This window comes from Hemiscyllium ocellatum, chromosome 12 (genome assembly GCF_020745735.1).
Source record: "Hemiscyllium ocellatum isolate sHemOce1 chromosome 12, sHemOce1.pat.X.cur, whole genome shotgun sequence".
Taxonomy (NCBI): domain Eukaryota; kingdom Metazoa; phylum Chordata; class Chondrichthyes; order Orectolobiformes; family Hemiscylliidae; genus Hemiscyllium; species Hemiscyllium ocellatum.
The window spans coordinates 97,051,069-97,078,703 of record NC_083412.1 but is presented as its reverse complement, the minus strand read 5'-3'; the positions used below and the strand labels follow the sequence as shown (position 1 = coordinate 97,078,703).

Here is a 27,635-nt window from a genome sequence, read left to right as displayed (position 1 = left end):
AAAAGCCATTCCTGATGAAGGGTTTTTGCCCGAACCATCAATTTTGCTGCTGCTCAGATGCTGCCTGACCTGCTGTGCTTTTCCATCACCACTCTAATCTTGACTTCCTTCCATACCAGACAACATCCTAATGAATCTCCTCTGAACCCTTTCCAAAGCTTCCACACCTTCCATTAATGAGGTGACCAGAACTGTACACAATACTCCAGGTGAAGCCTTACCAGGGTTTTGTGCAGCTGAAGCATGACCTCATGGCTCCAAAACTCAATCTCCCTACCAATAAACACCAACACACCATATGTCTTCTTAACAACCCTGTCAACCTGAGTGGCAACTTTCAGAGATTAGTGCACCTGGACACAAAGATCTCTCTGTTCATCTATGCTGCCAAAAGTTTTACCATTAGCTCAGTACTCTGCATTCCTGTTACTTCTTCCAAAGTGAACTACCTCACACTTTTCCACATTAAACTCCATTTGCCACTTCTCAGCCCAGCTCTGCACCTTATCTATGTCCCTTTGTAACCCACAACATCCTTTGGCACTATTCACAACTCTGCCTACCTTAGTGTCATCCACAAATTTACTAACCCATCCTTCTACGCCCACCTCCAGATCATGTATAAAAGTGACAACAGCAGTGGCCCCAAAACAGATCTTTGCAGCATACCAATGGTAACTGAGCTCCAGAATGAACATTTCCCACCAACCACCACCTCTGCCTTCTTTCAGTTAGCCACTTTCTGATCCAAACCACAAAATCACCTTCAATCCCGAAACTCATTATTTTGTGCAATAGCCTACTATGTGGAACGTTATCAAATGCCTTACTGAAGTCCATATACACCACATCAACTCAATAAGGTTAGTGAAGCATGACCTACTCTTCACAAAACTGTGTTGACTATCCCTAATCAAATTATTCCATTCCAAACGATAATAGATCCTATCTCTTTTCCAACACCTTAACCACAACCAAAGTAAGGCTGACCTGCCTATAATTACCAGGGTTATCCCGACTCCCCTTCTTAAACAAAGGAACGACATTTACTATCCTCCAGTCTTTGGCACTACTCCTGTCGACAAAGATGTCATAAAGATTGAAGCCAAAGGCTCTGCAATCTCCTCCCTGACTTTCCATAGAATACTAGGAAAAATCCCATCTGCCCCAGAGGTCTTACCTATTTTCATATCTTCCAAAATTGCTAAAACCTCCTTTTTGTCAACCTCAATCCCATCTAATCTTGTAGCCTGTATCTCCATGTTCTCACTAACATTGCCCTTTTCCAATGTGAATACTGATGAAAAGTATTCAATAATCACTTCTCCATGTCCTCAGATTCCACACACAACTTACCACTACTATCTTTGATTGGCCCTAATCTTAGTCTAGTCATTTTTTTATTCCTGATATACCTGTAGAAGTCCTAAGAGTTTTCCTTGATCTTATCCACCAACAACTTCTCAAGACCCCTCCTGGCTCTTCTTAGCTCACTCTTTCGATCTTTCCTGGCTAACTGATAATTCTCAAGCCCCTGAACTGAGCCTTCACGCCTCATCCTCACATAAGCCTTCCTCTTCTTCTCGGCAAGAGTGACAATTTCTTTAGTAAACCCTGGCTCCCTCTCTCGACAACGACTTCCCTGCCTGATAGGTATATACTTATCAAAGGCTCACAGTGGCTGTTCCTCGACTTCCCCTGCAGTTTTCTTTCCCATCCTATGCATCATAAATCTTGCCTAATCGCATCATAATTGCCTTTCCCCCAGTTATACCTCTTTCCCTGTGGTATATACCTATCCTTGCCCATTGCAATTGTAAACATAACTGAATTGTGGTCACTATCGCCAAAGTGCTCACCTACGTCCATTCCCCAGTACCAAATCCAATGTGGCATCACCCCTTGTTGGCCTGATTACATACTGTGTCAGAAAACCCTCCTGCACACATTGAGCAATAAGTGACCCATCTAAACTACTTGAACTATCGTATTCCCAGTAAATATCGGAGAAATTAAAGTCCTCCATAACAACTACCCATAACTTCCTGAAGAAGGGCTTATGCCCGAAACATCAATTCTCCTGCTCCTCGGATACTGCCTGGCCTCTGTGTTTCTCCAGCACCACATTTTTCAACTCTGGTCTCCAGCATCTGCAGTCCTCACTTTCCCCATAACAACTATCCTGTCACTCCCGCTCCTATCGAGAACCATCTTTGCTAACCTTTCCTCTACGTCCCTGGAACAATTTGGACCCCTATAGAAAGCTCCCAACAGGGTGACCTCTCCTTTCCTGTTTCTAACCTCATCCCAAACTATCTCAGATAATATTTGTGGATGAGTCCTCAAATATTATCTCAGCTGTTGTAATACTACCTTTGATTGACAATGCCCCCCGCCCACAACTTTTACCACCTTCTCTGTTCTTGCTGAAACATCAAAATCCTGGAATCTGCCACAACCGTTCCTGTCCCACTGGCCACATCTCTGAAATGGCCACAACATCAAAACCCCAGGTACCAACCCATGCTGACCCACCTTATTTTGGATGGTCCTGGTATTGAAGTACACACATTTCAAACCAACATCCTGATTGCCGCTGCTGTCTCGTGACCTTTTAAACCATCCTGTTTGTGAAGTTCTCACCTTCCCCAGAAAGAGCTCCAATTATCCAAAACCTTCCCTCCTGCACCATCCCTGCAGCCACGTGTTCAGTTCCATTCTCTCTCTGTTTCCTGCTTCACTAGTACATGGCATGGGCAACAAACCAGAGATAACAACTCTGTTTGTTCTAGCTCTAAGCTTCCACTCTAGCTCCCTGAATTTCTGCCTTGGATCCCCACCTTTCTTCCTCCCTGTGTTATTGGTGCCTATGTGGACCATGACTTGGGGCCGTTCCTTCCCCCCTCCCCTTCAAGGATCCCGAAAACACTGTCTGAGACATCATGAACTTTGGCACCTGAGAGGCAACACACCAATTGCGAGTCTCTTTCGTTCCCACAAAACGGCACATGGGCAGCACGGTGGCACAATGGTTGGCACTGCTGTCTCACAGCGCCAGAGACCCGGGTTCAATTCCCAACTCAGGTGACTGACTGTGTGGAGTTTGCACGTTCTCCCCGTGTCTGCGTGGGTTTCCTCCTGGTGCTCCGGTTTCCTCCCACATTCCAAAGATGTGCGGGTCAGGTGAATTGACCATGCTAAATTGCCCTAGTGTTAGGTAAGGGGTAAATGTAGGGGTGTGGGTGGGTTGCGCTTCGGCGGGTTGGTGTGGACTTGTTGGACCGAAGGGCCTGTTTCCACACTGTAAGTAATCTAATCTAAAAAACCTCCTATCTGTCCCTCTAACTATGGGGTCCCCAGTGACTACTGCTCTGCTCCTCTTCCCCCTTCCCCTCTGAGCAATAGGGACAGATTCTGCGCCAGGCTCCTGTACCCCATGCTTACCCCTGGTAAGTCATCCCCCCCCCTCCAACAGTATCCAAAATGGTATACTTGTTATTGAGGGGAACCACCACAGGAGATCCCTATTCTGCCTGCCGGTTCCCTTTCCTAGCCCAGACGGTAACCCATCTATCTTCTTCTCGTGGCTGTGGAGTAACTACCTCCCTGTAACTCCTCTCAATAACCTCCTCCGCCTCCTGAATGATCCAAAGTTCATCCAGCTCCAGTTCCTGTTGCCTAACACAGTTCTTGAGGAACTGGAATTGGGTGCTCTTCTCACAAATGAAGTCAGATTTGTATCAAACCTCCTCTTCCCCTTTTCCTGTCCAAGGTGAACAGTCCCAATCTTTCCTCATAACTGAAGTGTCTCATGTTCATAAATCTCTTCAGCACAATCTCCAATTCCTTCACTTCCATCCAAGAGTGTAGCACTCAGAACTCTACACAGTGTTCCAACTGAGGTCAGCTCATCTTGTTCACTGTAACCTCTCTGCTCTTTATGAATAGGTACACCCCTGTTCATAAAGCCGAGGAATATTTATAACAAAAACCAAGAGAAGTGTGAATTACTGGAAATCAGAAATTGCTGGACAAACTCAGCAGGTCTGGAAGCATCTGAGGAGAGAAATCAGAGTTAACATTTCAAGTGCCAGGCTGAAGAAGGGTCACATGACCTCAAATTTTAACTCTGCCTTTTCTCCACAGAGAAGAAGGTGAGGGCTGCAGATGCAGATGAAGAGCTTATGCCCGAAACGTTGACTCTCCTGCTCCTCGGATGCTGCCAGACCTGTTGAGCTTTTCCAGCAATTTCTATTTTTGTTGCCAGGAACATTTATGCCTTATTAATTGCTTTCTACACTTGCCTTTTATTTTGTTATTCATGGTCCATCTGTGGTTGGGCCAGCTCTTTTCTCTCCTTATAGATGCTGCCAGACCTGCTGAAATTTTCCAGCATTTTCTCTTTTGGTTTCAGATTCCAGCATCCGCAGTAATTTGCTTTTATATAACGGTTGGGCCAGCATTTATTGTTTATCACCCTTCAATATAACTGAGTGTCTTGCAAGGGCACTTAAGATTCGATCATCTTGCTGAAAGTGAAGCATAGGCCAGATCATTAACAATTGTCACCATGAGATTTTCAATTCTAGAGATTGTAGTGAATTTTATTCCAACATTTGCTATGTTGGGATTTGAACCCAGGCCCCCAGGGTCTTTGATTTACTGCTGACAATGCCACTAGGCCACCATCACTCCCTGATTGTATACATACAAGTCTCTCTGCTCCTCCACATCCTTCAGAATGGCACGCTGTAATTTACACCAACTCTGTGTTCTTTCTGTCAAAATGCATCATCTCCTCATTGAACTTCACCTGCCATCTCTCTGGCCACATCAACTGTCCCTTTGAAAGTCTACACTCACCCCCCTCACAGTTTACAGTGCTTCTCCTGAGTTTTGTTTCTTTGGCAAAAATTAGAATTATGCTCCGAGGCATAAATCATTAACATATTTTAGGAAAAGCAGGTGTCCCAATACTGATTCAGCACTGCTACTGGGTGGCATGCTGACTCAGTGGTTAGTACTGCTGCCACACAGCACCAGTGACCCGGCTTTGATTCCACCCTCAGATGACTGTCTGTGTGGGATTTGCACATTCTCCCCTGTGTCTGGATAGGTTTCCTCCCACAGTCCAAAGATGAGCAGGTTGGGTGGATTAGCTCTGGAAAATTGCCCTGTAGCATCCAGGAATGTGGAGGCTCAGTAGATTAGCCACAGGGAATGCAGAGATGTAGGGTAGTGGGGGTAGATCTGAGTGGGATGCTCTCCAGAAGATAGGTGTGCACACAATGTGCTGAATGGCCTCCTTCCATGTTGTAGGGTTTTATGATTCCTGAGAAACCCTGCAAGCTATCCCTTTCCATTACTCTCACTCAGTTGATTTTGTATCCGGGGCCCCTTTGTTCTATTGCCTCTAGATCTCTAGTGTAGCACTGTGTCTGCATGGTGTCTGGTGCTAACATGTTTCCCCTTCTTTGTTTCTGTTTGCAGGAGACTGAGAGCTGAAGAACAAAGCGACGTCAAATGATGAACTCCGATTGCACTTTGGAGAGATCTATAACAGTTTTTGTAAAACTCCTGCCCATCGATGATATTTGATGCCAGATATAATGTTTGGTGCAACAATAGACCATGTAAATTATCAATGTTTGCATCGTATTGATTGACCACGTCCTTTTTTAAAATTGCTTCAATTTTGGCTTTTCATTTCTTTCTGAGTGGGGTGGGGAGGGACGATCTTGGCTTTTAATGATAATTTATGTCTTGATTTAACCATCACTCAATTTGAAAACTTCTTTTCTGGATCAAGAGTAAATTAGTTCCTACAACATGAAAAATCTAAATGGGGTGATTCATATTGTAAATATGTACTGGATTTTTTCTTGCACCTCATTAAATCCCCAGGTTCCCATTCAGCTCTGTTGTACATAAGGCGTGTGTTAAACACCATCCTCCAAAGAATGGCCATTTTGGCAAAAAGCTGAATTTTTTTTTAATAATATATATAATTTTTTTTGTCGTTGTAATGCACTGTTTTAATTTTTTTTGGTTTATTTCTTGGTTTCAAAAGCACAATCACTAATTTTGAAAGGAAAACCATTCTTCAATGGTACTTATGAATCTCCGACACGTATGCGGAGAATTGAGTGCAACGAAAGAAGGTGGGCGGGGGGTTGGGGAAATGAGGAGATAGGAGAAGCGTTCAATTTTTCAACCGTTGGGAGTTAGCAGCTGACTTTGGGGGAGGGGGAAGCGAGGGGGACCACACGGAAATGTGAGGTTCAATTCGGGACAAGATAGGGAGTCCCAATGCTTGCACAGAGCCAAGTGAAAGAAGCAAAGATTTCATTTGGTCTCTTGCCAGAGAAGGTCCTTGTCAAGAAGAAGATTTGAGACAAAAATTGTGGCCGTTTACAGTCAAGGAGACCAGTCTGTGTAAACTTCAGTGAGGACTTTTGCCACTGTAACATCTCTTCAATGTTCTGTGCTGATCTCTAGGCTGTTTCTGCTCAGTATGGTGTCAGACAAGTGCAGGAGGTAGAGAGATACGGTAACAGAATGCTGCTTGGAAACAGCAATATTATTAACAGGGTACAATGTTTTACATTCGAGGGAAGGTACAGGTTTATATCTGGTAGCCCCCTACAAAACTGAAGAGAGATCACTTTTTAATCTCGTGTGGCAGGTGGTGTCATTGGATCAAGGTTTAACTTTGGCCTTCTGTTTTGTGGTACTAAAGACGGTGGTGTATCCTGCAAAGGGAATCGGCAAACCTGTCTACAATGTTTGGTACTTTTTATGTAAGAGTTCTTTTCCGTAGTCATAAATTTACGTATTCGGGATCAAATAATCCTTAAAAGTGTAATTTCCTTGCCACATTATTTATTAAAAATTGTCCTCAAAATCACAAAAGTGTTGCAGTACGCGTCTTTATCCCCAGAAAGAAAACTATGTCTCCAAACTGTCAGTATATCCTCAGGAGAAAAGGTCATCCACAAGCAGTCATTTTTGCTACTCACTCATGGGATGTAGGCATCACTGGGTGGTCTCAAAATTTATTTTCCCTCCGTCCACAGTGCCCTTAGGGAAGGAGTTCCAGGATTTTGACAGCGAAGGAACAGCAAACAGCAATTTCCAAGACGGATGGTGAATGACTTGGAGGGTAACTTGCAGAGACCCGTGCTCCCATGTATCTGCTGCCCTTAACCTTTTATATTGTACTTGTCATGGGTTTGGAAGGTCTAAAGAGCTGCAGTGAGTTTCTTTCACAACAGCTGGAGGACACTCCATCATTTATTTGCAAAAGCACCTTCCACTTCTCTGTAGGAAGCATAAGAAAATACTAATCATCTCAAATCTGTTCAGCTATGGGCTAATGTGCATTTTATCTCCACTTAGAGTCTACTGACTTAATTCTGTAACCCTTTAGATTAGATTAGATTAGATTAGATACCCTACCCCAGTATGGAAACAGGCCAATATGTCCACACCAATCCTCCAAACAGCAACCCACCCAGACCCATTTCTCGACCCTATATTTACTACTGACTAATGCACCTTACACTATGGCCAATTCACCTGACCTACACATCTCTGGACTGTGGGAGGAAACCGGAGCACCCAGAGGAAACCTACACAGACACGGGGAGAACGTGCAATAACCTTTCCTCACAAAGACCTGACAATACCATGGCAAAAGACTGTGGATGATGGAAGGCTCAACAAAACCAGAAACAGCACACAGAAAGTGCTTGGAAACATCAGCAGGTCTGGCAGGATCTGTGCAGTGAGAAACAGAGTTAATGTTTCAGGTTCATAATACCGTTTCTTCAGAATAGAGGAGAGCTGGAAAATGGTGTTGTTGACAGAGAGGGGAAAGAGTGAGTGAAACAAATGGTGAGGGTGTTCAGAGCAAAAGACCGAGGGAGTGTTAATCAGGGTGGAGGGGTAAAGGAAGGATAGTGATGTAAAATAAGTGTTAATGATAGGTATGACATGAGAAAATGGATCCTCCATGCCATAAGGCACAACCTGGGGAAGGGTTGGGTTGGGGGGGGGTTGTAATCAAAATGGAGGACAGAGGTCATGTCCTGAAGTTGTTAATCACAATGTTCAGTCCTGGAAGTTTTAACATGGGAGTGGAAAATGAGGTGTTATCTCCCCTGGTTGGTGTTGAGCTTTGTTGGAACACTATCTCAATCTCTGGATGGAAATATTAGCAGTTGGGGAGCAAAATGGTTCACTGAATGGTAAGGAACTGGAATGTCATGGGCATTCTGATGGACAGAAGGTGGTGATCCACAATGCAGTTACCCAGGCTGCATTCCAAACATTTGCCACCTCCTGAGTAAAATCAGTTCTCTTCATCCCAATAATATCTGACATCTATTTCATTTTTAAACTGTCCTGGTTCTAAACTCCTCAGTCAGGGGAAACATCTTACCTGCACCCACTCTGTCTACAAGTAATTTGTAATTTTCAATGAGATCACTTCTCATTTTTTGAAACTCAATGATACAAGCCCAGTTTGTCCACACTCTCTTCATTGGACAGTCCCTCCATCCCAGGATCAAGTCTGCATTCCCTCCACGGCAGTAAGATCTTCGCTGAAGTAAGGAGATCACACCTGCAGACAGTCCTCCAGGTGTGAGCAAACCTATGCAACCAGAGCAAACATTTCACGACTCCTGGGCTCAAATCCTCTTCCATTAAAAGCTAACATGCCATTAGCTTTCGTACTAAGAACGTAAGAACTCAGAGGAGGAGGTAATTCTGCTTCTCAAGTTCTGCTCTGCCATTTAACACAATTAGCAAGTTTTGAGAAGATTTGTAGCTCAGGTTGAGGTTGTAGATGTAGGTTTGCTCACTGAGCTGGAAGGTTCATTTTCAGACGTTTCGTCCAGAGGCTCACTGAAGATGTTACCTAGTATGGTGACAAAACATCTGAAAATGAACGTAGCAGCTCAGCGAGCAAACCTACATCCATCCAATATAATCATGGTTCAGCCCCAACTCCTCTTCCCTGCCCACTCTCTGTAACCCTTTAACCCCTTCCTAATTAAAATATCTATCTATCTCCTCCTTAAATTTACACAATGACCCTAAACATCCACTGCATTCTTGGGTAGTGAACTCACAACCCTTTGAGAGAAATACTTCTCCCGCATCTCTGTTCTAAACCTGCCACCCCTTATTCTAAAACTATGACCCATGATTGCCCCATCCTCTCTATGTCTACTTCGTCAATCCCCTTTAGCATCTTACAGATCTGAATTCGATCTCCCCATGTTCTTCAGAGGCTAAACAGGTTTGGGCTCTGCTCATTGGAGTTTAGAAAAAATGAGAGGTGATTTCTTTGAAACACACAGGTCTCTTAAGGGGCTTGACAGGGTCAATGGCGAGAGGATGTTTCCCCCCATGGAAGAGTATAGCACCAGAGGGCATAGTCTCAGAATACAAGGGCACCAATTTAAGACTGAGTTGTGGAGAAATGTCTTCTCTCAGAGGGTTGTGAGTCTTTGGAACTCCTTGCCACAGACAGCCATGGGACAGAATCCTTGTAGATTTTTAAGGCCGAGATCAATTCTTGATCAGTCAGGGAATCAAGGGATACAGGGAAAGGTCAGGAAAGTGGAGGTGAGGAAATGTTGAATCAGTCTTGATCCTATTGAACGGTGGAACAGGCTTGAGGGTCTAAATGATCTGCTCCTGTTCGCATTTCTTATGGGTATATCCTCCTATTCCTACTCTGTGTTCTGTCTATTAGTCAATCATTCATCCATTCTAGCACATTACCTCCAATCCCATTTTATTTTAACTTTGTTAATTAACCTCCTGTGGGAGACCTCATCAAAAGCCACATGAAAATCTAAGTACACTATGTCCATTAACTCCCTGTTCACAATTTTGTTAATGACATCCTCAAAATCTCCAACAAGTTTGTTAATCATGACTTTCCACTCACAAGTTCATGCTGACTCTGCCCAGTCAGATCATTTTTATGCAAGAACCCATTTATCCCTTTCTTTGTGAGAGACTCTATTGTTTCCCTACTACTGATGTAAGGCTGATGTCTCTGTAGTTCCCTGTTTTCTCTCCAACTCCTTTCTTTAGTTGCGGGGTGATACTTGCAAGTTTCCAATCTGCAGGAATCATTCCAGGAAAATCATGGAATTTTGGATACTGATTCCCAATGCATCAACTATTTCTCTCGCCACCTCCTTTAGCAATCTGATGGCAGGACTAAGGGAATTATCAAATTGCAGCCCCGTTAATTTCTCTAGTACAATTTTCTTAATAGTACTAATTTCCTTCAACTCCTAAAACACCCGAGTCACCTGGATCTCTAATTCTGGGATATTTCTTGCATTTTCCTCAGTAAAAATAGAGACAAAGTAATTGTTTAGCTTCTCTACAGTTTCTCTATTTCTGTAGTAAATTCATTTTGAATCAACCTACATACACCTTCGCCAAACATAGCCTTTTTACAAAAAACTTCAGTCCATTTTTATGTTTCTTTGCTCGCTTGCATTCAAACTGTATTCTCACTTCCCTTTCCAGTTTCTTAATTGTCCTTTGCTGTATTCTAAAATTATCCAATTCTCAGATTTATTATAAATTTTGGCCACTTTATAAGCGTTCCATTTAAGTTCATACAATCCTTAACTTCCTTTGTTAGCCTGGTTGCTTGTCGTTTTCTGAGTCTTTGCACCTACATGCAATAAAAAGCTGCAGGAAGCTATGCAGTAGTTCTTTAATAACTGTCCTTTGCCTTTGTATAGTCACGTCTTTTCATGTATTTTCCCAATCCAATGCAGTCAACTGGTGTCTCATGTTTCATCATTTCCCTTATTCAAATTTAAAACACTTTCGTCAAATTGAACTACCTCACTCTCAAACATAAGGTAAAGTTTTATCATATTCTAGACACTCATCTTGGAATGTTACTTTTCAGCAAGGTTATTAATTAGCTGTCTTTCATTACATAACAGAAACAGGGTGACCAGGTGCCTCAGTGGTTAACACTGCTGCCTCACAGCACCAGGGACCCAGGGTCGATTTCACTCTCAGACAACTGTCTGGAGTTTGCAGGGTCTCTCTGTGTCTGTGTGAGTTTCCTCTGGTTTCCTCCCACAATCGGAAGATGTGCAGGTCATGGTGTGCAGCCTGGATGGATTAGCCATACAAGGATAAGATGGAGTGGGAGGGCTCTGAGTGGGATGTTGTTCAGAGGATGATGTGGACTCACATGACCTGCTTCTACAGTGCAGGGGTTCTATATTTTTTCAAAAAAGTAGATATAAAAAGGGCTGCCTTCCATTCAGCTTGCTCGAGAAAACCATCCCTAACTTCCTTCACAACAACAGTTCTCAGTTAGTTTACCCAATCGAGGAGTAGGTTAAAGTCACCCAGGATTACAGTGTTGCCCATGTTACAACCTTCTCTCCTGGTTTTTACCGTGCCCAAAGATAAATACTACAGTTGGATGACCTGTAAATAACTCTGACATTTGTCTGCTGCCCATTGCTATTTCTTTCCAAACAGAATCTCCACCATGTTTTTCCATTTGGAGATCCTTCTGTACTGATGTATTGGTCCCTCCTGTATGATCAGCACAACCCCACCTCCTCTTCCTTTTGTTTGTTCTTCTTGAATGTTGAACATTCGTCGGTATTCAGTTCCTAGTCACCACACAGCCATGTTTCTGTCCTGGCAATTAGATCACACCCATACAACCAAAAAAAACCATGAAGCCATAAAACCATAAGATATAGGATCAGAATCAGACCACACAGCCCATCGAGACTGCTCCACTATTCAGTTATGGCTGACGTGTTTCTTAACCCCATTCTCCTGCCTTCTCCCCATAACACTTCATCCTCTTACTAATTAAGAACCTATCCATCTCTATCTTAAATACTCTCAAAGACTTGGCTTTCACAGCCCTCTGTGACAATGAGTTCCACAGATTCCCCACCCTCTGGCTGAAGAAATTCCTACTCATCTCAGTTTTAAAAGGTTGTCCCTTCACTCTGAGGCTATGCCCTCGGGTCTTAGTCTCTCCACTTCTACTCTATCTAGTTCTCACAGTATTCTGTAAGTTTCATTCAGCTTCCTCCTCATCCTTCTAAACTCCATCAAGTACAGGCCTAGAGTCTTCAAATGCTCCTCATATGATAAACCCTTCCTCCCCGGGATCACTTCCTGTGGACTCCCTCCAAGGCCAGCACATTCTTCCCTAGATACAGCCTCAGTAGTACATCTCTGCTCTTGTATTCTAGCCCTCTTGAAGTGAATGCTAGCATTGCCTTCCTGCCAACTGAGCCTGCATGTTAACCTTTAGAGAATTCTGAACTAGATCTCCCAAGTCCCTTTGCGCTTCACATTTCCCTTGTTAGCAGCGATGGTTACCTCATCCTCCCTGAAGTGCGTTTCTTCTTCCTTGGGATGAATATCTGCTGCGTCTCCTGAACCACCCCCAGAAACTCCTGCCAGTGGTGCTCCACCATCTTCCCAGCTTGGCTCCCCCTTCCAATCAACTCTGGCCAACTCCTCCCTCATGTCTTTGTAGTTACCTTCATTCAACTGTAATACTCTTACATCTGATTCCAGTTTCTCCCTCTCCAGTTGCAGGGTGAATTCGATCATATTATGGCACTGTCCCCTAGGGGTTCCTTCACATTAAGCTCCCTAATCAAGTCTGCCTTATTGCACATTACTAAATCCAGATTGCCTTTTCTCTAGTGGGCTGTACTATAAGTTGCTACAAAAAATCATTTCATTGACATTCCATGAATTTATTTTCTTGAGATCCATTGCTAACCTGATTTTCCCAGTCCACCTACAGATTGAAGTTCCTATGATTATTGTAACAGTGCCTATCGTACATGCCTTTACTATCTCCTGATTCATTTCCTTCCCCATATCCTGACTGCTGCTAGGAGACCTGTACACAACTCCTATTGGAGTCTTACAGTTCCTCAACTTTATCCACACAGATTCTACGCCTTTTGACCATCCTTCTTGCTGTCAATGTAATTTCATATCTTACTAACAAGGTAACTCTGACCCCTCTGCACTTCAATCTGTCCTTTCGATAGGACGTTGTATCCTTGGATATTTCATTCCCAGTCCTGACCCCACTGCAGCCATGTCTCTGTTACCCCACAGGATCGTACTCACCAATTTTAATCTGCAATACAGGCTTATTGATTTGGTTTCACATACTGTGTGCATTGAAGACATTGTACTTCAATTTGTGTCTTTCCATTCTCATCCTTAGAGTCATAGAGTCATAAAGCAGTGGAAATAAACTCTTTGGTCCAACGTATCTGAGCCAACCAGGTTTCCCAAAATAAACTAGGCCCATTTGCGGATATTTGACCCATATCCCTCTAAACATTTCCTATTCACCTGTTTTGAACCTTATCATTCTATGAACCTCCATAAGGTCACCTTCACAACCTCCTATGCTCCAGGGAAAAATGTTCCAGTCCATCCAGCCTCTCCTAATAAGTTATACCCTCCAGTCCTGCTAACATAGAACATAGAACAGTACAGCAAGTACAGGCCCTTCGGACGTTGATGTTGTGCTGGCCTTTTATCCTAGTCTAAGATCAGACTAACCTACATAGCTTTCATTGTCCTTTCTATCCATGAGTTTCTTAAATGTCCCTAATGTCTCTGACTCTACTCCCACCACTGGCAGTGCATTCCATGCACCCACCACTCTCTGTCTAAAGAACCAACCCTGACATCTCCCCTATACTTTCCTCCAATTACCTTAAAATTATGCCCCCTCATGATAGACCTTTCCACCATGGGAAACCATCTCTTGTTTTCCACTCTATCTCTGCCTCTCATCATATTGTAAACCTCTGTACTGTCACCTTTGGTCCTTCTTCGCTCCAATGAGAAAAGCCCTTGCTCCCTCAACCTTTCTTCATAAGACATACTCTCCAGTCCAGACAGCATCCTGGTAAATCTCCTCTGCACCCTCTCTAAAGCTTCCACATCTTTCCTATAATGTGTCAGCCTGAACTGAACACAATATTCCAAGTGTGGTCTAACAAGGGCTTTATAGAACTGCAGCATAACCTCACACCTTTTAAACTCAATCCCCCGCTAATGAAAACCGACACACATTACACCTTCTTAACAACCCCATCAACTTGGGCGGCAATTTTGAGGGATCTATGGATATGGACCCAAGATCCCTCTGTTCATCCACACTGCCAAGAATCCTACCTTTAACCCAGTATTCTGCGTTCAAATTCGACCTTCTAAAATGAATCACTTCACACTTTTCCAGGTTGAACTCCATCTGTCACTTCTTAGCCCAGCTCTGCATCCTGTCAATGTCCGATTGCAACCTACAACAGCCCTCCACACTATCCACAACTCCGCCAACCTTCAAGTCATCAGCAAACTTATTGACCCACCCTTCAACTTCCTCATCCAAGTCATTTGTAAAAATCACAAAGAGCAGATGTCCTAGAACCGATCCCTGAAGAACATCACTGGTCATTGAGCTCCAGGCTGAGTACTTTCCATCTACTACCACCCTCTGTCTTCTATGGGCCAGCTAATTCTCTATCCAGACAGACAGGTTTCCCTGTGTCACATGCGTCCTTACTTTCTCTATGAGCCTACCATGGGGAACCTGATCAAATACCTTGCTAAAATCCATGTCCACTACATCCACTGCTCTACCTTCATCAACATATTTGTCACATCCTCAAAGAATTCAGTAAGACTTGTGAAGCATGACCTGCCCTTCATAAAGCCATGCTGACTGTCTCTAATCAAACTATGATTTTCCAAGTAATCATAAATCCTATATCTCAGAATCCTTCCAATACTTTGCCCGCCACTGACATAAGACTGACTGGCCTGTAATTCCCAGGATTATCCCTATTGCTTTGAACATGGGAATAACATTTAACAGTCTTCAATCATCTGGCACTACTCCAGTGGACAATGAGGATGCAAACGTCATAACCAAAGGCTCAGCAATTTCTTCCCTCGCTTCCTGTAGTAACCTAGGATATATCCCATTTGGCCCAGGGGATTTATCTATCCTGATTTTGTTCAAAATCTTCAGCACATCCTCCTTCCTAACATAACCTGCTCTAGCATATCAGTCTGTAACCTTCTGATAAATCTTTTCCTGTACCTTTTCCAGTTTAATAATATCCTTCCTAAAGCAGGACAACCAGAACTGTACACAATACTTACCTTGTTGCAAATCATAGAATAATAGAATCCCTACAGTGCGGAAACATCCATTTGGCCCAATAAGTTAACACCAACTCTCCAAAGAGTAACCCCCCCCAGACCCATTCCCCTAACCTACACATCGCTGAACACAATGGGCAATTTAGCATGGCTAATTCACCTGACCTGCGCATCTTTGGATTGTGGGAGGAAACCGGAGCACCTGGAGGAAACCCACACAGACACGGGGAGAATGTACAAACTCCACCCAGACATGTTGCATGCATTTGGGTAGAATGCCTTTGTCTTTTTGACATCATTCTGCTTTTGAGTCTTGTCTCCCTCACAGCATTCTTACTTCTTGATACCAGTCAACTCCCTTACAGTCTGGTTTACTCCTCAGCTTCCTATCTCCCTATCAAGCTAGTTTAAACTCAGCCCAACAGGCCCAGTTTGTCTCCCTGTGAGGATATCATTCCCAGTCCTGTTAAGGTGTAACTTGTTCAGTATGTACATATCCGATTAGACCCAGAACTGCTCCCAATGCCTCAGAGATCTGATGCCCTCCGTCCCTCCCAGCACTGTTTCTACAGCTGCCTGATCAATTGATTAATGCTTCATTTCTTACATTCACTAGCACATGGCACCGAGAATGATCGACTTTTAATTTCCTTCCTAACACCGAAAATTCTACTTTTGACCTAATTCCTAGCTCCTCTTGCCTTAGTTTCAGCCTGATACTCAATCAAAACCCTTCATGATTTAAATTTTCAACATTTTATCCTTTTTAGCATGAGGAGAATAATTCCAGTTTCTCCTGTCTCTCTAAGTTCTTCAGTAACACTTTGAAGCATATATTTCTATGGAGCAGGAGTAGGCCATTCGGCCCTTCGAGCCTGCCCAACCATTCAATATGATCATGGCTTTCTGCCCATAACCTGTATCCCTAAGAACTATATCTAACGCCTTCTTGAAAACTTTCAGTGTTTTGGCCTCACCTCTCCTCTGTATCTTCTTCAAGGCCGTTATTCCTTTCAAGCGCATGTTTGACCCTAGTTTGATATTAAACCCCAGGGTTTCTAAACCTGCCCCATTCCTTGAAGGGCTTTTGCCCGAAACATTGATTTTCCTGCTCCGCAGATGCTGCCTGACCTGCTGTGCTTTTCCAGCACCACTCTAACCTTGACCCCATTCATGTCCTGTTGACTTCCCTGAGTGCAGAAAGTAGCCACCCTCAGTGATGAAAGAAACAATGTCTACCAGAACCTCTCCTCTTGATCACCCACTAGTGTTGGTGTGAGGGAGCAATGAGTGAGGCCAGTGTCCAAACTTGGCAGAGAGGCATTTTCTATCCTGTAACAGCTCACCGAATCTCAAACTGAAGGGCAGTACCTCCTTGGCTAAGTTCTCAGCCTCCACAGAAGCAAATCCAGCTGAGCTGTCAGGAGAGGAGAACCAGCAGCTGGAAGGGCATGCACAATCCTGCTAGTACAATCGATTTGGTCTGTTGTAATGGACTCATGAATTTTGGACTCCATTCAGTCTGGTTGGCATGATGGAAGGTAAAGATTTGAGAGCTCAAGAGCCTGGACTGAAAATTCAATTTTCCTTGAATTCCTTTCAATAAGGAGAAAAAGAAAACCCTGTTCTCTACCAAATTACTGCCAGTGCTGTCGCATTAGCAACTAACCTTTCCTCATTAAGCAAATGGTGGATTTAGAGAATGAGCATTTAGCATTCTGAGGTACTGCTAAGGGATTATGAAACTGTGCTTGCTCTGTGTCCTGTGTGTGCCAACCTCGCCGCCTCCTTCATTTGCTACTTTACTGCGGTAGCGCCGGATGGTCAGCGATTAACCCCGGACACCAGTGAAGAGCAAAATGATCACGGCGCAGAGAACAGAAAAGTTCTTTTCTGTGTGGGAACTGAGAATATCAGCTGAATACAACATCATTGTGTATGTTAACATTAACTCTGTCTTCTCTCCACAGTTACTGCCAAACCTACTAAGTTTTTCCACCAATTTTTGATTGCTAGCACCCACAGTTCTTTGGCCCTTTGTTTAACACTGTTTTCTGTTCTCCGTTAACAACATGCAGTCACCGCACCATCCTTTGTTATCGAATCATCCAGAACAGAAGAGTCCATTCAGCCCAAAGTGCCTGTACTCCCTCTATGGAAGAGCCATCCAATTAGTCCCGCTGTGTACAATGTTACTCAGGCCACAGCTGTGGTGTGCGTGCAGTTTTGGTCACCACTCTATGGGAAGGATGGGATTGCATTTGAGAGTGTGCAGGGGAGACTCACTGGGATGTTGCTTGACCTGGAGGAATTCAGCTAAGAAGAGAGACTAGATAGGTTGGAGCTGTTTTCCTCAGAGCAGAGAAGGGAGTTCTGACTGTGGTGTAGAACATTCTGAGGGGCAGAAACAGGGTAGATAGAGTGAAACCTTTCCCTTTAGCAGAGTTCCTGATGAAGGGCTTATGCCCGAAACGTCGAATTTCCTGTTCCTTGGATACTGCCTGACCAGCTGCGCTTTTCCAGCAACACATTTTCAGCCCTTTAGCAGAGTGGCAAGTAACCATGAGGTACCATTTTAAGGGAAGGAGTGGGAGGTTTAGAGGGGATTTGAGGAAGTGTTGTTCACCCAGAGGGTGGTGGGAATCTGGTGCTCAGAGTGTGAAAGTGTAGTAGAGGCAGAAACCTTCACAACATTCACAAAGCATTTCAACAAACATTTGAAACGCCACAACCTTCAAGGCTATAGACCAAGTGCTGGGAAATGGGATTGGAATAGATGCTAGATGATCAGCATGGATACAATGGGCTGAAGAGCCATATACCATGTTGTAAATATTCTACGACTCTTCCTCTGCTTTTTTTCACATAGGCCCATTTTGACTTTTGATTGTTCCTATTGAATCTGCTTCCACCATCTTTTCAACCAGTGTGTTCCAGACCACAACAACTCACTCCCATCAATTCTGACCTGTTTGGCAATCTGTTAACCATTCTTCTGTCACCAGCAGCTGTTACTCCTAAATGACTCCAGAGAATCCATTGGGATTCAAATCTTCCCCTATTCTTAAGGGAGTTCAATGTAACTTAGGGAGTTCAATGTAGGTAAGTGTGAAGTGATTCATTTCCGTAAGATTAACAAGAAGATGGAGTACTGGGCTAATGGTCGGATACTTGGTAGTGTGGATGAGCAGAGGGATCTTGGTGTCCATGTACACAGATCTCTGAAAGTTGCCACCCAGGTAAATAGTGCTGTGAAGAAGGCATATAGCGTATTGGCTTTTATTGGTAGAGGAATTGAGTTCCGGAGTCCTGAGGTCATGTTGCAGTTGTATAAGACTCTGGTGCGGCCACATCTGGAGCATTGTGTGCAGTTTTGGTAGCCATACTATAGGAAGGACGTGGAGGCACTGGAACGGGTGCAGAGGAGGTTTACCAGGATGTTGCCTGGCATGGTAGGAAGATCGTATGAGGAAAGGCTGAGGCACTTGGGGCTGTTTTCATTGGAGAAAAGAAGGTTTAGGGGTGACTTGATAGAGGTGTACAAGATGATTAGGGGTTTAGATAGGGTTGACCATGAGAACCTTTTTCCACGTATGGAGTCAGCTATTACGAGGGGGCATAGCTTTAAATTAAGGGGTGGTAGGTATAGGACAGATGTTAGGGGTAGATTATTTACTCAGCGAGTCGTGAGTTCATGGAATGCCCTGCCAGTAGCAGTGGTGGACTCTCCCTTTTTATGGGCATTTAAATGGGCATTGGATAGGCATATGGAGGAAAGTGGGCTAGTGTAGGTTAGGTGGGCTTGGATCGGCCCAACATCAAGGGCCGAAGGGCCTGTACTGCGCTGTATTTTTCTATGTTCTATGTTCTATGTTCTATGTTCTATGTTCTGTGTTCTATGTTCTATGTTCTTCTCTAGGAGGAAGGACGTTATGAAACCTAAAAGGGTTCAGAAAGGATTTACAAGGATATTGCTCGGGTTGGAGGGTTTGAACTACAGGGTGAAGCTGAATAGGCTGGGACTGTTTTTCTTGGGGTGTTGGAAGCTGAGGGGTGACATTATGAGGGTCTATAAAATCATGAGGGCCATGGATAGGACAAATAGACAAAGTCTTTTCCCTGGGATGGGAGAGTCCAGAACTAGAGGGCATAGGTTTACGGTGAAAGTGGAAACATAGAACATAGAACATAGAAGGATACAGCGCAGTACAGGCCCTTCGGCCCTCGATGTTGCGCCGACCGAATCCTACCTAACCTATACTAGCCCAATAACTTCCAAATGCCTATCCAATGCCCGCTTAAATGACCATAAAGAAGGAGAGTTCACCACTGATACGGGCAGGGCATTCCATGAACTCACAACCCGCTGTGTGAAGAATCTACCCCTAACATCTGTCCTATACCTACCACCCCTTAATTTAAAGCTATGTCCCCTAGTAACCCCTGACTCCATTAGCGGTAAAAGGTTCTTAGTATCTACCCTATCTAAACCCCTAATCATCTTATACACTTCTATCAGATCTCCCCTAAACCTTCTCTTCTCCAATGAGAACAGCCCCAAGTGCCTCAGCCTTTCCTCATAAGATTTTCCTACCATTCCAGGCAACATCCTGGTAAACCTCCTCTGCACTCGCTCTAAAGCTTCCACATCCTTCCTATAGTATGGCGACCAAAACTGCACACAATACTCCAGATGAGGCCGCACCAGAGTCTTATACAACTGCAACATGACCTCAGGACTCCGGAACTCAATTCCTCTGCCAATAAAGCCCAGTACACCATATGCCTTCCTCACAGCACTATTTACCTGGGTGGCAACTTTCAGAGATCTGTGTACATGGACACCAAGATCCCTCTGCTCATCCACACTACCAAGTAGCCTACCATTAGCCCAGTAATTCATCATCTTGTTATTCCTACCAAAGTGAATGACTTCGCACTTAGCTACATTGAATTCCATTTGCCACATTTCCGCCCAGCTCTGCAACTTATCTATATCCCGCTGTAACCTACCACTTCCTTCCTCACTATCCACAACTCCACCGACTTTTGTGTCATCCGCAAACTTGCTTACCCAGCTTTCAAGTCCTTCCTCTAGATCATTTATAAAGATAACAAAAAGCAATGGTCCCAAAACAGATCCTTGTGGTACACCGCTAGTAACTGCGCTCCAAGATGAACATAATCCATCAACCACTACCCTCTGTCTCCTTCCAGCCAGCCAATTCCTAATCCAAACCTCTAATGTATCCTCAATGCCATACCTCCGAAGTTTTAGCATTAGCCTACCATGGGGAACCTTATCGAACGCCTTACTAAAATCCATATACACAACATCTACTGCTTTACCCTCATCCACTTCCTTGGTCACCTTCTCAAAGAACTCAATAAGGTTTGTGAGGCACGACCTGCCCTTCACAAAACCATGCTGGCTATCCCTGATCACGTTATTCCTACCCAGATGTTCATAAATCTTATCCCTTACCATTCTCTCTAAGACTTTGCCCACCACTGAAGTCAGACTCACTGGCCTATAGTTGCTAGGGCTATCCCTACTCCCTTTCTTGAACAATGGGACCACATTCGCTATCCTCCAGTCCTCTGGTACTATTCCTGTTGACAACGACGACATAAAAATCCAGGCCAATGGCTCTGCTATCTCCTCCCTAGCTTCCCATAGGATCCTGGGGTAAATGCCATCAGGCCCTGGAGACTTATCTATATTCATCCTTTTGATATTGGATATCTGGTCAGCATGGGTCGAATGAAGGGTCTGTTTCCATGCTGTAGAGTACTATGACTCTGTGACTCTGTGGTAGCAAGGGATTAATGCTGGCTTCTCTAGCCCCTCATCCTGCATATCTTTCGGGTAAATGTTCTTTGCATCCAGCCCATGACCTTCTTCCAAGAGGATTTTGTTTCATGGCAGATTTTTCAGAAAAAGAAGTGTCCTGGTTGAACAGTAGGGTAGGAACTATCTGAGGAGATGCGTGCCTTGCAGGGTGGGAGGACTTTTCTGCAACACAGAAGGCAGATTAGAAAGAGCCGGGACATGGGAGGAGGAAGCCAGGGTCCAGGGTTTTTGTATGATTTGGCCCTTCTTCCTACATTCCAGGTCAGGTTTAGTCTCAAGTTTCTTCAGTCTCCAGGTGTGTGCTGTAGGTTGGTGGTTTTTATCAGGGCCTGTTCCACGGGAATCTGGGGGAGGTAGGGTATCAGAATCCCTTAGTCCTTCCCACTCACCCCCCCTACCACTCGTGAAATCTCATCATCATCCCCACCTAATTTGTGTTTCACACCCACAAAGCTACCTGTTTCAGGGCTGGCCTGGTATGAAGAATTTCATATATTGACATTATCCTTAACTTATGGTGTGATGATGAATCACTGCAAAGTAGCACTTTTCATCATCATGTTACTAAACAAATACAGAGACACACAAAAAGGTGCAAGAAAGGTTTCCGCTGGTGGTACCAGAGCTGTTCAGTTCTACCTTTCAGAAGCATGAAGACTGAAAGGTGACTTCATTCAGTTCAAGATTTATGATGTGGAGTTGCCGGTGTTGGACTGGGGTGGGCAAAGTTAAAAATCACACAATGCCAGGTTATAGTGCAACAGGTTTATTTGGAAGCACTAGCTTTCAGAGCGCTGCTCCTTCATCAGGTGGTTGTGGAACAGAATCACCAGACACAGACTTTATAGCAACAGGATTTATGAAAGCTATTGTCGGGGAGAATTGAAGTTATTTCTATTGACCAGAGGGTCCAGAGCCATCATCCTAAGGTCGTCAGGAATAAAATGCAGCAGGGAATTCAGGACGAACAGTTTTAGCTGAGTTTGTGGGAGAATACAGTGCTCGCAGTTACAGGGAGGGGGTCGAAATGGACAACACTGATGTGTCACCTGGAAAAACAAAATGAGGGGGACAGCAATTGAATAATAAAACAATATGGTTAAGGGAGGTATTTCTCTTAATTGTGGGAAGGTGAGTCAATGAAAAGAACATGAAGATTTGGATTAATCAAAAGAAGTATGGGTTTTTATTGGATTCTTGATGCAACAGGAACATATAAACATTCCAAATTGGGAACAGGAGGCCATTTGGTCTCTCGATCCCACTCAGCCATTCAATAAGGCCCACCGCTGATCAGACTGTTGTCTGAACTCCACTCTCCTATAAAGGTAGCTTTTGACTCCCTTCCTTGTCAAACATTTACCCACCCTGCCTTATAAATGATCACTGACTCCTGCCCTTCAACACTATCTGTGGAAGAGAGTTTGAAAGATTCTCATCCCTCTGAGAAGGTTCACCTACATCACCTGTCTAGGGTAGCACACTAGAAATCAAGCCCCATTAATCCCATCTTTGTCACAAAAGTTAAAGGTTTTAACCAAAGTGCACAGATGTCCCCAATTTCCCTGATTTCCAGACCCCAGGTTGATCGAAAGCATGGACAAGGTTTCTGTTCTTAACAAGAAGAATCATTTATTGCAAGTGATTAAACTCTAGCTACAGGTGCACAGTCATAAATCGTCAGCATACAAAATAACAAATTAAAACTTGAATTCCCTCATAAAATTCCCCTCACTCACTCATTCTCATACACAAGCACACACAATACATACACACACTCTCTCTCTCGCTCTCACATGCACTCCTCTCTCACACACACACACACTCACACACAAACACACACACAAACACTCACACACACAAACACACGCAGACACACTCTCTCAACATATACACACACTAACTCACACAAGCACACTCTCTCTCTCACACACACACAGACTTTGTCTCAAACACACACTCTCTTTCTCACACACACACTCATTCACAAACATATGCACACTCACTTACACACAAACATGTGCACACTAACTCATACATACAAATGCACACACTCACACACACAAACACACACATTCACTCACATAGACACATACTCACACACTCACACACACTTCACACACAAACATATGCACGCACACACTCTCACGCATGCACACACACACTGTCAGACACACGCACACACTCCCTTTCACACATACACACTCTCACACATACGCACACAGACACACACAACTGGGTTATGAGTGAGGGGAAGCTGCAAAGGCAGTTCAGTGCTTCCCGTTCACAGGTTGCTAGGATGATCCCTGTGACCCCTATTATGGGAAGAGCTTTGCCTTTCAGTCACCTTTCTCTCATTGGCTTGGCTGGTTCACAGGGCCATTCTAGACTTGGTGCTCGGAAACGAGCCAGGGCAGGTATCAGATCTTGTGGTGGGAAAACATTTTGGTGATAGTGACCACAACTGTCTCACATTTTACATAGTTATGGAGAAGGAGAGGATTAGGCAAATTGGGAGGATATTTAATTGGGGAAGAGCAAACTATGATGCGATTAGACATGAGTTAGGAAGCATGGACTGGGAGCAATTGTTCCATGGGAAAGGCACATGTGGAGACTGTTTAAGGAACAGGTGTTATGAGTGATGAATAAATATGTCCCTCTGAGACAGGCAAGAAGGGGTAAGATAAAGGAACCTTGGATGATGAGAGCAGTGGAGCTTCTCGTCAAAAAGAAAAAGGTAGCTTACATAAGGTGGAGGAAGCTAGGGTCAAACTCAGCTCTAGAGGATTACAGGCAGGCAAGGAAGGAGCTCAAAAATGGTCTGAGGAGAACCAGGAGGGGGCACAAAAAAGGCTTGGCAGAACGGATTAGGGAGAACACAAAGGCATTTTACACTTATGTGAGGAATAAGAGAATGGTCAAAGAAAGAGTAGGGCTGATCAGGGATAGCATAGGGAACTTGTGTGTGGAGTCTGAGGAGGTAGGGGAAGCCCTAAATGAGTTTTTTGTTTCTGTCTTTACGAAAGAAACGAACTTTGTAGTGAATGAAACCTTTGAAGAGCAGGTGTGCATGCTGAAATGGATAGAGATAGAGGAAGCTGATGTGCTGAAAATTTTGTCAAACATTAAGATTGACAAGTCGCCAGCCCGGACCAGATTTGTCCTCAGCTGCTTTGGGAAATGAGAAATGCAATTGCTTCGCCACTTCGAAGATCTTTGCATCCTCACTCTCCACTGGAGTCATACCTGAGGACTGGAGGGAGGCAAATGTAATTCCTCTCTTCAAGAAAGGAAATAGGGAAATCCCCGGCAACTACAGACCAGTCAGTCTCACATCTGTCGTCTGCAAGGTGTTAGAGAAGATTCTGAGGGATAGGATGCATGACCATCTGGAAGAGCATGGCTTGATTAAATGCAGTCAACACGGCTTTGTAAGGGGCAGGTCATGCCTCACAAACCTTATCGAGTTCTTTGAGGATGTGACTGGAAAAGTTGATGAGGGTCGAGCTGTGGATGTGGTGTATATGGACTTCAGCAAGGCATTTGATAAGGTTCCCTATGGTAGGCTTATTCAGAAGGTCAGGAGGAATGGGATTCAGGGGAACTTAGCTGTCTGGATACAGAATTGGCTGGCCAACAGAAGACAGCGAGTAGTAGTAGAAGGAAAATATTCTGCCTGGAAGTCTGTGGTGAGTGGTGTTCCACAGGGCTCTGTCCTTGGGCCTCTACTGTTTGTAATTTTTATTAATGACTTGGATGAGGGGATTGAAGGATGGGTCAGCAAGTTTGCAGATGACACAAAGGTTGGAGGTGTTGTTGACAGTATAGAGGGCTGTTGTAGGCTGCAGCGGGATATTGACAGGATGCAGAGATGGGCTAAGAGGTGGCAGATGGAGTTCAACCTGGATAAATGTGAGGTGATGCATTTTGGAAGGTCAAATTTGAAAGCTGAGTACAGGATTAAGGATAGGATTCCTAGCAGTGTGGAGGAACAGAGGGATCTTGGTGTGCAGATAATCCCTTAAAATGGCCACCCAAGTGGACAGGATTGTTAAGAAAGCATATGGTGCTTTGGCTTTCATTAACAGGGGGATTGAGTTTAAGAGTCGTAAGATCTTGTTGCAGCTCTATAAAACTTTGGTTAGACCGCACTTGGAATACTGTGTCCAGTTCTGGTCGACCTATTATAGGAAATATGTGGATGCTTTGGAGAGGGTTCAGAGGAGGTTTACCAGGATGCTGCCTGGACTTGAGGGCTTATCTTATGAAGAGAGGTTGACTGAGCTCGGACTTCTTTCATTGGAGAAAAGGAGGAGGAGAGGGGAGCTAATTGAGGTATACAAGATAATTAGAGGCATAGATAGAGTCGATAGCCAGAGACTATTTCCCAGGGCAGAAATGACTAACACAAGGGGTCATAGTTTTAAGCTGGTTGGAGGAAAGTATAGAGGGGATGTCAGAGGCAGGTTCTTTACACAGAGAGTGGAGAGAGTGTGGAATGCGTTGCCAGCAGCAGTTGTGGAAGCGAGGTCATTGGGGACATTTAAGAGACTGCTGGACATGCATATGGTCACAGGAATTTGAGGGTGCTTACATGAGGATCAATGGTTGGCACAACATCGTGGGCTGAAGGGCCTGTTCTGTACTGTACTGTTCTATGTTCTATATCAAAGGGCTTTGATTTCTCAGTTAAAAGTATCTGCTGACATTCCCCTTTGAGATGAGAGTGGTTGTTGGTTTTGTAAGGTGCTCTCTGCCTTGATGAGTTACTGCAGTCCATCTTGTAGATGGTATACATTGCTGTGACCGTGCGTCAGTGAATGACGTATTTGCTCAAGATGGTGAATGAGACATCAATCAAGTTTGTTACTTTGACCTCGATGCTGCTGTTTTCACCTTCCTGTCAGAGTGGACAAGTTCACATTTTTGCACATTATATTCCATCAGCCAAGTCTTTTCTCCCATTCCCTTCATCTGTGCACCTTCCTATGCCACCTTCACCGCCTAACCTTCCTACCTATCTTCGTGTCATCTGCAAATTTAGTAACAAAACATTTATTCCCTGGTTGTCATGCACATTGTGGCTTTGACTGTGGGATGCTAACAAATCGTCTGTTACATTGTAGATAGTTACTCTATTCAATAGTGATTCACGCCCAATGCATGTTGAGACAGACTGTGGCTTTTATGCTTATACAGCAATTAATTTCATTGTAAAGTCTCAGCCACAATGCCCGCCATGGTGTGGGAACTGAACCATGCCGTGTTTTTGGAAAGACACGCTAGCATTGATTGAATATCTTTAATGTATAAAAACCAAGACATCTCACAGAGGCATTGTCAATTATTGGCACCAAGCCAAGTGGTGGAGTTCGATCAATGCAGCTGCTGCCCTTGTCCTCCTGTGTGATAGAGATCGCAAGTTGGAAGGGGTTGTATGTAGATTGTTGGTATGTTGGTCAGTGTACCATTCACCACTCTGATGGACAGGTACCTGCTCAATGGTAAAGCATCAAATATGGACTCCTTCCTCATTCCCAGAATGACTGCAGCAATCCTCCAGGATATTATGAACTTCCCTAAATAGCATCAGGATGTATCTTTAATTAATCATTCGACAGGGAGTTGTAGGTTCCACAAATGAAAAGATAAGTCAAGAAAGGCACCAGGATGAATACATTCCTGCTGTTTGCAGGGAGCAGCCCCCCTAGGGATGAATGTATTTCACTCAAGGCCATGAGATCATAAGAAGTCAGAGCAGAAATTGGCAATTAGCTAATAATGGCCATTCAGCCCATCGTGTCTGCTTCAATATTCAATGAGATTAATGCTGATAATATTCACCCTGTCTTTACCTGATGACCCTCAGTTCCCTTACTGATTAAAGATCTGGCTGTTGCAGCATTGAATATACTTAATGACCCAGCCCAGACAGCCCTCTGTGCAAATGAGTTCCCCAAATTCGCTACCATCTGAGAAAAGGAGTCACTTCTCCTCTAGTCGCATATAGGGTGGCACGGTTGCTCAGTGGTTAGCACTGCTGCTTCACAGCACCAGGGATCTGGGTACGATTCCAGCCTTGGGTAACTGTGTGGAGTTTGTACATTCTCCCCATGCCTCTTTGGGTTTCCTCCAGGTGGTCTGGTTTTCTTCCATAGTTCAAAGATGTGCAGGTTAGGGTAGACTGACCATGGGAAATTGCCCCTAGTGTTCAGGGGTGTGTAGGTTAAGTGGGTTAGTCAGGGGAAATGCAAAGTGAAAAGAGTAGAGGAATGGGTCTGGGTGGAATACTCTTCAAAGGGTCAGTGTGGACTTGTTGAGCCAAATGGCCTGTTTCCACCCTATAGGGATTCTATGACCTTCAACTGGATGGCATCCTTCTCCTCCAAGTACCAACTGTATTTAACCAGCCCACATTTCCAAGCTCCCACAACACTTCTTTCAAGAGTAAATGAGCTTGACTGGTTAATGTAAATTAGTTGTTAATATAGCTATTGATGTTTTGAGTATCACTTAGTAAGTATCACCTAATCATGGAATG

General features: G+C 44.1%; 1 protein-coding gene across 3 annotated transcripts in view; it reads left to right on the top strand.

Annotated features, from left to right (window-relative positions):
* The window catches only part of robo1 (roundabout, axon guidance receptor, homolog 1 (Drosophila)), a 364,449-nt gene extending 357,556 nt beyond the window's left edge, over positions 1-6,893 (top strand). For all 3 annotated transcript variants that reach the window (XM_060833868.1, XM_060833867.1, XM_060833869.1), the window contains one exon: positions 5,491-6,893. In XM_060833868.1, coding sequence (XP_060689851.1) covers positions 5,491-5,505 — 15 coding nt within the window. In that variant the 3' untranslated portion in view covers positions 5,506-6,893. The remainder of the gene's footprint in view (positions 1-5,490) is intronic.
* Positions 6,894-27,635: the final 20,742 nt, after the last annotated feature.